This window comes from Chiloscyllium plagiosum, unplaced genomic scaffold, assembly GCF_037043375.1.
Source record: "Chiloscyllium plagiosum isolate Xiang-an unplaced genomic scaffold, Cpla_swu_hap1 HiC_scaffold_53X, whole genome shotgun sequence".
In the NCBI taxonomy this organism is placed as follows: domain Eukaryota; kingdom Metazoa; phylum Chordata; class Chondrichthyes; order Orectolobiformes; family Hemiscylliidae; genus Chiloscyllium; species Chiloscyllium plagiosum.
The window spans coordinates 7,406,406-7,418,767 of NW_028270191.1; the positions used below are offsets into that span (position 1 = coordinate 7,406,406).

Below are 12,362 nucleotides of genomic sequence, written 5' to 3' on the forward strand. Positions count from 1 at the left end.
ATAATTTTTCAAAAAAAACCCATCATTTTAATGTTGATTAGGAACAACAGTGTGACTTAGAACCAAATACCAAAACTCCATTTTGGGGCCTGGACTACTGGCATTTTTCCATACCCATGCGCCATTTTAGAAATTCTACTGGTCTGAAATAATTATTAGCCTGAAGATGAACCCATATATTGTGCCATCTTTTCTTCTGTTAGATTACCTCAGGAAATTTCCTGACGATTTGATAAGATCCACAATATCTCGATGGCGGAATCCAGACACAAGTGTCCCGTTGATGCTGGTGATGGTGTCACCTGGAAACAAAGTGCAGCTCCTGTGAGTTCCAACTAAGCATCGTTTAGAAAAAAAAACCCTCGACCTCTTCGGCTGCAAGTGAGATCAGCGAAGCATTTTCTGCCAGGACAGGATATCTGCACGAGACTTGGAACATATTTCAAAAGGAACTTGGTTAAATTTGGGTGGGCTAATACAAAATTAACGTAGTGCAAAAGGGAGCAGGATTGAGATTGGTCAACAAGTGGAAATGGCATGTCAGCAGTCAAAACAGACAATGAGGAAAATCCAGAACTCACTCAGATTTACTGTACAGTCAGTGCACAAATACAACAACTGACCCCCCCCTCCCCCCCCCCCCCACCCCCCTTCCCCAGCATTACACAACAGTCTGTGCACCAATACAACAGCTGACCCCCCCGGACACCAGCATTACAGTGCAGTCCGTGCACAGATACAACAACGGACACCTCCACCCCCAGCATTACAGTGCAGTCCGTGCACAGATACAACAACGGACACCTCCACCCCCAGCATTACAGTGCAGTCCGTGCACAGATACAACAACAGACACCTCCACCCCCAGCATTACAGTGCAGTCCGTGCACAGATACAACAACAGACACCTCCACCCCCAGCATTACAGTACAGTCCGTGCACAGATACAACAACAGACACCTCCACCCCCAGCATTACAGTACAGTCCGTGCACAGATACAACAACAGACACCTCCACCCCCAGCATTACAGTGCAGTCCGTGCACAGATACAACAACAGACACCTCCACCCCCAGCATTACAGTGCAGTCCGTGCACAGATACAACAACAGACACCTCCACCCCCAGCATTACAGTGCAGTCCGTGCACAGATACAACAACAGACACCTCCACCCCCAGCATTACAGTGCAGTCCGTGCACAGATACAACAACAGACACCTCCACCCCCAGCATTACAGTACAGTCCGTGCACAGATACAACAACAGACACCTCCACCCCCAGCATTACAGTACAGTCCATGCACAGACACAACAACTGACCCGCTCATCCCCAGCATTACAGTACAGTCCGTGTACAGATACAACAACTGACCCCCCATCCCCAGCATTACAGTACAGTCCGTGTGCAGATATAACAACTGACCCGCCATCCCCAGCATTACAGTACAGTCCATGCACAGATATAACAACTGACCCCCATCCCCAGCATTACAGGACAGTCCGTGTGCAGATATACCAACTGACTCCCCCATCCCCAGCGTTACAGTACAGTCCGTGCGCAGATATAACAACTGACCACCCCATCCCCAGCATTACAGTAGTCCATGCACAGATATAACAACTGACTCCCCCATCCCCAGCGTTACAGCACAGTCCGTGTGCAGAAAAAACAACTGACCCCCCCCATCCCCAGCATTACTGTACAGTCCATGCACAGATATAACAACTGACCCCCCCCATCCCCAGCATTACAGTACAGTCCGTGCACAGATATAACAACTGACCCCCCCCCATCCCCAGCATTACAGTACAGCCTGTGTGCAGATACAACTGACCCCCCCCCACCATCCTCAGCATTACAGTATAGTCCATGCGCAGATATAACAACTGACCCCACCCATCCCCAGCATTACAGTCTAGTCCGTGTGCAGATACAACTGACCCCCCATCCCCAGCATTACAGTACAGTCCGTGTGCAGATACAACTGACCCCCCATCCCCAGCATTACAGTACAGTCCGTGTACAGAAAAAACTGACTCCCCCATCCCCAGTGTTACAGTACAGCCCGTGCACAGATATAACAACTGACCCCCCCCATCCCCAGCATTATAGTACAGTCCGTGTGCAGATACAATAACTGACCCCCCATCCCCAGCATTACATTACAGTCCGTGTGCAGATATAACAACTGACCCCCCCCCATCCCCAGCATTACAGTACAGTCCGTGTATAGAAAGAACTGACTCCCCCATCCCCAGCGTTACAGTACAGTCCATGCACAGATATAACAACTGACCCCCCATCCCCAGCATTACAGTACAGTCCGTGTGCAGATATAACTGACCCCCCATCCCCAGCATTACAATACAGTCCGTGTGCAGATATAACTGACCCCCCATCCCCAGCATTACAGTACAGTCCGTGTACAGATACAACTGACCCCCCATCCCCAGCATTACAGTACAGTCCGTGTGCAGATATAACAACTGACCCCACCCATCCCCAGCATTACAATACAGTCCGTGTGCAGATATAACTGACCCCCCCATCCCCAGCATTACAGTACAGTCCATGCACAGATATAACAACTGATCCCCCATCCCCAGCATTACAGTACAGTCCGTGTACAGATACAACTGACCACCCATCCACAGCATTACAGTACAGTCTGTCTGCAGATATAACAACTGACCCCCACCCCAACCCCGATCCCCAGCATTACAGTACGGTCCGTGTACAGATACAACTGACCCCCCCCATCCCCAGCATTACAGTACGGTCCATGTGCAGATATAACAACTGACCACCCCCCCATCCCCAGCATTACAGTACAGTCCGTGCACAGATACAACTGACCCCCCATCCCCAGCATTACAGTACAGTCCGTGTACAGATACAACTGACCCCCCGCCCATCCCCAGCATTACAGTACAGTCCGTGTACAGATACAACTGACCCCCATCCCCAGCATTACAGTACAGTCCGTGTACAGATACAACTGACACCCCCATCCCCAGCATTACACTACAGTCCATGCACAGATATAATAACTGACCCCCCATCCCCAGCATTACAGTACAGTCCGTGTACAGATACAACTGACACCCCCATCCCCAGCATTACAGTACAGTCCATGTACAGATACAACTGACCCCCCATCCCCAGCATTACAGTACAGTCCGTGTGCAGATATAACAACTGACCCCACCCATCCCCAGCATTACAGTACAGTCCGTGTACAGGTACAACTGACCCCCCATCCCCAGCATTACAGTACAGTCCGTGTACAGATACAACTGACCCCCATCCCCAGCATTACAGTACAGTCCGTGTGCAGATATAACAACTGACCCCACCCCATCCCCAGCATTACAGTACAGTCCGTGTGCAGATACAATTGATGCCCCCCATCCCCAGCATTACAGTACAGTCCATGTACAGATACAACTGACCCCCCATCCCCAGCATTACAGTACAGTCCGTGTGCAGATATAACAACTGACCCCACCCATCCCCAGCATTACAGTACAGTCCGTGTACAGGTACAACTGACCCCCCATCCCCAGCATTACAGTACAGTCCGTGTACAGATACAACTGACCCCCATCCCCAGCATTACAGTACAGTCCGTGTGCAGATATAACAACTGACCCCCATCCCCAGCATTACAGTACAGTCCGTGTACAGATACAACTGACCACCCCATCCCCAGCATTACAGTACAGTCCATGTACAGATACAACTGACCCCCCATCCCTAGCTTTACAGTACAGTCCGTGTGCAGATTTAACAACTGACCCCACCCATCCCCAGCATTACAGTACAGTCCGTGTACAGGTACAACTGACCCCCCCATCCCCAGCATTACAGTACAGTCCGTGTACAGATACAACTGACCCCCCCATCCCCAGCATTACAGTACAGTCCGTGTACAGATACAACTGACCCCCCCATCCCCAGCATTACAGTACAGTCCATGTACAGATACAACTGACCCCCCATCCCTAGCTTTACAGTACAGTCCGTGTGCAGATATAACAACTGACCCCACCCCATCGCCAGCATTACAGTACAGTCCATGTACAGATACAACTGACACCCCCATCCCTAGCTTTACAGTACAGTCCGTGTGCAGATATAACAACTGACCCCACCCCATCGCCAGCATTACAGTACAGTCCATGTACAGATACAACTGACACCCCCATCCCCAGCTTTACAGTACAGTCCATGCACAGATATAACAACTGACCCCCATCCTCAGCATTACAGTACAGTCCGTGTGCAGATATAACAACTGACCCCACCCCATCCCCAGCATTACAGTACAGTCCGTGTACAGATACAACTGACCCCCCATCCCCAGCATTACAGTACAGTCCATGTACAGATACAACTGACCCCCCCATCCCCAGCATTACAGTACAGTCCATGTACAGATACAACTGACCCCCATCCCCAGCATTACAGTACAGTCCGTGTACAGATACAACTGACCACCCCATCCCCAGCATTACACTACAGTCCATGCACAGATATAACAACTGACCCCACCCCATCCCCAGCATTACAGTACAGTCCGTGCACAGATACAACTGACCCCCATCCCCAGCATTACAGTACAGTCCGTGTACAGATACAACTGACCCACCCCATCCCCAGCATTACAGTACAGTCCGTGTACAGATACAACTGACCCCCATCCCCAGCATTACACTACAGTCCATGCACAGATACAACTGACCCCCCATCCCCAGCATTACAGTACAGTCCGTGTGCAGATACAAGAACTGACCCCCCATCCCCAGCATTACAGTACAGTCCATGTGCAGATATAACAACTGACCCCCCATCCCCAGCATTACAGTACAGTCCGTGTGCAGATATAACAACTTACCCCCCCATCCCCAGCATTACAGTACAGTCCGTGTACAGATACAACTGACCCCCCATCCCCAGCATTACAGTACAGTCCGTGCGCAAATATAACAACTGACCCCCCCCCCATCCCCAGAATTACAGTACAGTCCGTGTGCAGATATAACAACTGACCCCCCCATCCCCAGCATTACAGTACAGTCCGTGTACAGATACAACTGACCCCCCATCCCCAGCATTACAGTACAGTCCGTGCGCAAATATAACAACTGACCCCCCCCATCCCCAGCATTACAGTACAGTCCGTGTGCAGATACAACTGACCACCCCATCCCCAGCTTTACAGTACAGTCCGTGTGCAGATATAACAACTGACCCCCCCATCCCCAGCATTACAGTACAGTCCGTGCACAGATACAACTGACCCCCATCCCCAGCTTTACAGTACAGTCCGTGTACAGATACAACTGACCCCCATCCCCAGCATTACAGTACAGTCCGTGCGCAGATATAACAACTGACCCCCCCATCCCCAGCATTACAGTACAGTCCGTGTACAGATACAACTGACCACCCCATCCCCAGCATTACAGTACAGTCCGTGCACAGATACAACTGACCCCCATCCCCAGCATTACAGTACAGTCCGTGTGCAGATATAACAACTGACCCCACCCATCCCCAGCATTACAGTACAGTCCGTGTACAGATACAACGGACCACCCCATCCCCAGCATTACAGTACAGTCTGTGTGCAGATATAACAACTGACCCCCCCATCCCCAGCATTACAGTACAGTCCGTGCAAGGATATAACTGACACCCTCATCCCCAGCTTTACAGTACAGTCCCTGTCCAGATACAACTGACCCCTCCCCATCCCCAGCATTACAGTACAGTCCGTGTACAGATACAACTGACCCCCCATCCCCAGCATTACAGTACAGTCCGTGTGCAGATATAACAACTGACCCCACCCCATCCCCAGCATTACAGTACAGTCCATGTACAGATACAACTGACGCCCCCCCATCCCCAGCATTACAGTACAGTCCATGTACAGATACAACTGAACCCCCCCATACCCAGCGTTACGCTACAGTCCATGCACAGATATAACAACTGACCCCCCCATCCCCAGCATTACAGTACAGTCCATGCACAGATATAACAACTGACCCCCCCCATTCCAAGCATTACAGTACAGTCCGTGCACAGATACAACTGACCCCCCATCCCCAGCATTGCAGTACAGTCCGTGTGCAGATACAACTGACCCCCATCCCCAGCATTACAGTACAGTCCGTGTGCAGATATAACAACTGACCCCCCATCCCCAGCATTACAGTACAGTCCGTGTGCAGATATAACAACTGACCCCTCCCATCCCCAGCATTACAGTACAGTCCTTGTGCAGATATAACAACTGACCCACCCCATCCCCAGCATTACAGTACAGTCCGTGTGCAGATATAACAACTGACCCCCCCCATCCCCAGCATTACAGTACAGTCCGTGTACAGATACAACTGAACCCCCCCATCCCCAGCGTTACACTACAGTCCATGCATAGATATAACAACTGACCCCCCCATCCCCAGCATTACAGTACAGTCCGTGCACAGATATAACAACTGACCCCCCCCCATTCCCAGCATTACAGTACAGTCCGTGTGCAGATATAACAACTGACCCCACCCCATCCCCAGCATTACAGTACAGTCCGTGTACAGATACAACTGACACCCCCATCCCCAGCTTTACATTACAGTCCGTGTGCAGATACAACTGACGCCCCCCATCCCCAGCATTACAGTACAGTCCATGTACAGATACAACTGACCCCCCATCCCCAGCATTACAGTACAGTCCGTGTGCAGATATAACAACTGACCCCACCCATCCCCAGCATTACAGTACAGTCCGTGTACAGGTACAACTGACCCCCCATCCCCAGCATTACAGTACAGTCCGTGTACAGATACAACTGACCCCCATCCCCAGCATTACAGTACAGTCCACATACAGATACAACTGACACCCCCATCCCCAGCATTACAGTACAGTCCGTGTGCAGATACAACCGATGCCCCCCATCCCCAGCATTACAGTACAGTCCACGTACAGATACAACTGACACCCCCATCCCCAGCATTACATACAGTCCGTGTGCAGATATAACAACTGACCCCACCCATCCCCAGCATTACAGTACAGTCCGTGTGCAGATACAACAACTGACCCCCCATCCCCAGCATTACAGTACAGTCCGTGTGCAGATACAACAACTGACCCCCCATCCCCTGCATTACAGTACAGTCCGTGTGCAGATACAACAACTGACCCCCCATCCCCAGCATTACAGTACAGTCCGTGTACAGATACAACTGACCCCCATCCCCAGCATTACAGTACAGTCCGTGTACAGATACAACTGACCCCCATCTCCAGCATTACAGTACAGTCCGTGTACAGATACAACTGACCCCCATCCCCAGCATTACAGTACAGTCCGTTTACAGATACAACTGACCACCCCATCCCCAGCATTACAGTACAGTCCGTGTGCAGATACAACAACTGACCCCCCATCCCCAGCATTACAGTACAGTCCGTGTACAGATACAACTGACCCCCATCCCCAGCATTACAGTACAGTCCGTGTACAGATACAACTGACCCCCATCCCCAGCATTACAGTACAGTCCGTGTACAGATACAACTGACCCCCATCCCCAGCATTACAGTACAGTCCGTTTACAGATACAACTGACCACCCCATCCCCAGCATTACAGTACAGTCCGTGTGCAGATATAACAACTGACCCCACCCCATCCCCAGCATTACAGTACAGTCCGTGTGCAGATACAACTGACCGCCCCCCCCACCATCCCCAGCATTACAGTACAGTCCGTGTGCAGATACAACTGACCCCCATCCCCAGCATTACAGTACAGTCCGTGTGCAAATATAACAACTGACCCCCCATCCCCAGCATTACAATACAGTACGTGTGCAGATATAACAACTGACCCCCCAACTCCAGCATTACAGTACAGTCCGTGTACAGATACAACTGACCCCCCATCCCCAGCATTACAGTACAGTCCGTGTGCAGATATAACAACTGACCCACCCCATCCCCAGCATTACAGTACAGTCCGTGTGCAGATACAACTGACCACCCCATCCCCAGCATTACAGTACAGTCCACATACAGATACAACTGACCCCCCCATCCCCAGCATTACAGTACAGTCCGTGTACAGATACAACTGACCCCCCATCCCCAGCATTACAGTACAGTCCGTGTACAGATACAACTGACCCCCCATCCCCAGCATTACAGTACAGTCTGTGTGCAGATACAACTGACCCCCCATCCCCAGCATTACAGTACAGTCCGTGTACAGATACAACTGACCCCCATCCCCAGCATTACAGTACAGTCCGTGTACAGATACAACTGACCCCCATCCCCAGCATTACAGTACAGTCCGTGTACAGATACAACTGACCCCCATCCCCAGCATTACAGTACAGTCTGTATACAGATACAACTGACCCCCATCCCCAGCATTACAGTACAGTCCGTGTACAGATACAACTGACCACCCCATCCCCAGCATTACAGTACAGTCCGTGTACAGATACAACTGACCCCCATCCCCAGCATTACAGTACAGTCCACATACAGATACAACTGACACCCCCATCCCCAGCATTACAGTACAGTCTGTATACAGATACAACTGACCCCCATCCCCAGCATTACAGTACAGTCCACATACAGATACAACTGACACCCCCATCCCCAGCATTACAGTACAGTCCGTGTGCAGATATAACAACTGACCCCACCCATCCCCAGCTTTACAGTACAGTCCGTGTGCAGATACAACAACTGACCCCCCATCCCCAGCATTACAGTACAGTCCGTGTCCACGTACAACAACTGACCCCCATCCCCAGCTTTACAGTACAGTCCGTGCACGGATATAACTGACACCCTCATCCCCAGCTTTACAGTACAGTCCGTGTCCACGTACAACAACTGACCCCCCCATTCCCAGCATTACAGAACGGTCCGTGTGCAGATACAACACCTTTGACATGATCCGTCTTCCTGAACATCAGGATCAACTGGTTGGAAGCTGCTATTTAACATTTCCTACTGAGTGAGGTGCTGCATGGCACCAGTTCACCATTTTCTTGTGTGAGTACCTGGAGTCAGTTTGGAACCTGTAAACCTTACAGCCTCAGTGACAAACTGCCATCCCAGCAGTCGGTCGCTAATTGCATCAGTCGGTTCTTTCTGAGATGTTTTTTTCATTGCTTGGTTCGTTTCACTTTATTTACCCATCGCTCATAGCCCTGAGGGCAGTAAAGAGTCAACCCCATTGCTGTGGGTCTGGAGTCACATGTAGGCCCAGACCAGGTAAGGATGACAGTTTCCTCCCCTAAAGGGCATTAGTGACCCAGATAGGTTTTTCCAACAATCGACATCAGATACATGGTCATTATTAGACTCTTCCAGATCCATATCTTCCACATATTTATTGAATTCAAATAATACCACCAACCATGGCAGGATTCAAACCCGGGTCCCCAGAACATTATCTGGGTCTCTGGATTACTTATCGATATGATCAAAACCTTTCACAATTGCGAAGGCCTCGACCAGATCCCCCAGTAACCTTCACCGCTCTGTGACAAATGACCCCATGGTGTCCCGTCTCAGTCTATTCCAGTCAATATCTCGGAAACCCTTCCTCACGCCTTTCCAGCGCATGGAGCCCTCACCTCAGACACTGTGCTCTAGCTGAGGCCATGCTGGTTTATCACGGGGACCCGGTTTCTCGAATCCCAGCGATGGCTTTCAGAGACCGAGACCATTTCCGTGACTTCAATTCGTGCATTTTAAAACACAGCGGCCTGCGACTGCTCTGATTTAGCCGCCAGGCCTCCCCGTCTGGGTAGGTCGGCTTTCCAACTGACGCAGCAGTGCATCTGGGAGCCAGCTCATCCAGAGATATATGTCTCCAAAAGGCAGGGCCACCATCAACAAGAAAATAATGAGAAATATTTACAGCACAGCTTCCACTCGTTGGCTCAGACCGAAGGAGCAAGTTCGGGTCGTAAGTGGAGCAGTTCGTTACCTTGTCTCAGTCCTCCCAGTTCGGCTGGGGTGTTCTCCCGGACCCGACAAACAAACGTGCACATTTCCATTGTGTTTTCATCTCGATGATGCAGGCCATATGTCTGCAGAGAGAGCACGCGAGAGAAAAGCAAACATATCTCTGATTAAAAACACAGGGAGGCAGCAGATGAACAAAACCAAAAGAGCTAATGGCATGAGCCGGCTTTGGAGTCAGTTACAACAGGGGACGGAGGGGAAAGGAAAACAACTCATACCTGAATTTCAAATCCAAAGGCTTCACCATCTTGTTTCTCCAAGGTAATAATCCTCCTGAAGAGAAAACAGCAGAAAATAATTGCCAATAACTAAGGATGGGTTTACTCTTTTTCCCTCTCCACCCCTCCTGGTGGTCAGACGCAAAGAAAGCCTTCGCAAGGCCTTCGACAAGATTCTCCATGGTAGACTGGTCAGTAAGGTTCAATCACATGGGATACAGAGGGAGCTACCAAGTAGGAGACAGCGGGTGGTGGCGAAGGGTTGTTCTTCAGATTGGAGGCCTGTGACCAGTGGTGTGCTACAAGAATCAGTGCTGGGCCCACCGTAGATTGTCATTTATATAAACAACTTGGATGAGAAGATGGGAGGCGCTGGTCAGTACGTTTGTGGATGACACCAAAACTGGAGGTGTAGTGGACAGTGAAGAAGGTTACCTTAGATTACAACAGGACCTTGATCACCTGGGTCACTGGGCTGAGGAGTGGCAGATGGAGTTTAATTTAAGGAAATGCGATGGGTTACATTTTGGTAAGACAAACCAGGGCAGGACTTATACAGTTAATGGTCAGGCCTTGCAGAACAGAGAGACCTAGGGGTGCAGGTACATATTTCTTGAAAGCAGCGACATAGGGAGACAGGGCGGTGAAGAAAGTATTTGGCACACTTGCCTTCATTGGTCAGAACATTGAGTGCAGGAGTTGGGATGTCATGGTGCGATTGTACAGGACATTGGAGATGTCACATACTGCATACAATTTCGGTTGCCCTGCTACAGGAAGGATGTTATTAAACTGAAAAGGATGCAAGAAAGGTTTACAAGGATGTTGCCAGGGTTGGAGGGTTTGAGTTATAGGGAGAGGCTGAACAGGTTGGGGCTGTTTTCCCTGGAGCGTCAGAGGCTGAGGGGTGATCTTTTAGAGGTTTATAAAATCATGAGGGGCATGGATAGGGTAAATAGACCAGGTGTTTTTCTCAGGGTGGGGGAGCCCAGAACTGGAGGGCATAGACTTAAGGTGAGAGGGGAAAGATTTAAAAGGGACCTAAGGGGCAGCTTTTTCACACAGAGGGTGGTACGTGTGTGGAATGAGCTGCCAGAGGAAGTGGTGGAGCCTGGTACAATTACAAATTTAAAAGGCATCTCGATGGGTATATGAATAGGAAGAGTTTGGAGGGATATGGGCCGGGTGCTGGCAGGTGGGACTAGATTAGAATGTCTGGTTGGCATGGACGAGGTGGGCCGACCAGACATCTCAATCTGACACAATCTCATTTGCCAGCGTTTGGCACACATCCCTCATAACCCTTCTATTCACGTTTCCATGAAGTATGACTCTATGACCTTCCCCCCACCCAGGTTGGGAACACTGAGGCCAATTGCGCTGTCCCCCTCCCTCCCTTCAGCTTCCTCCTCCCAGCCAAAACAAAAAAGGTCAAAGCCCAAGACAGCAGCTCACAAATACCGAAAGGCACGACGCACCTCTCATGTTCAGGAGAGTCCGTCAGCGTTTTCCATTTCATCAACGACCTCTGCAACAAAAGGACAAGCAATTCGGATTTCAAAAGAAAAGTCGGATCAGAATTCTCAATGCGTCGATAGGCGCTCTTTTGACCCCCTGAATGGGTGTCTCCAATCAAGGTCATACTTGTGATCAAAAGGTTGTGCTACAAGATCTACAACAGAAGAGCAGCTCATTTAAAAATGGAAGCTTCATTTTCAGACATTTCGTCACCATACTCGGTAACATCTTCAGTGAGCCTCTGGACAAAGCTTCATTCGGAGGCCCAGCTCAGCGAGCACAGCTACATCCAGAACCTCAACCTGAGCTACAAATCTTCGCAAAACTCGCTAACTCATTTAAAACGTTCGAGTGAATGGCAACATCATGGAGTTCAAATTCCCATCGCATCCAAACTGGTGGGGGTTTTTTTTTAATTCATGGGATAAGTTTGTCACTGTCATTGCCCATCTCTTCCGGCCTGGAGGACAGTTGAGAGTCAGTCGCATCACTGCGGGTCTAGAGCCGCATCTAGGCCAGACCCAGCAAGGATGGCAGGTTTCAATTT

The 12,362-nt window shown here is 50.2% G+C and overlaps 1 protein-coding gene across 1 annotated transcript in view; it reads right to left on the minus strand.

Annotated features, from left to right (window-relative positions):
- tamalin (trafficking regulator and scaffold protein tamalin) overlaps positions 1-12,362 on the minus strand; it is a 40,218-nt gene that overhangs the window by 9,497 nt on the left and 18,359 nt on the right. Inside the window, exons 2-5 of the mRNA XM_087985464.1 lie at positions 11,776-11,825; positions 10,298-10,352; positions 10,042-10,144; positions 209-302 (exon numbers count right to left, since the gene is read on the minus strand). Coding sequence (XP_087841590.1) covers positions 209-302; positions 10,042-10,144; positions 10,298-10,352; positions 11,776-11,825 — 302 coding nt within the window. The remainder of the gene's footprint in view (positions 1-208; positions 303-10,041; positions 10,145-10,297; positions 10,353-11,775; positions 11,826-12,362) is intronic.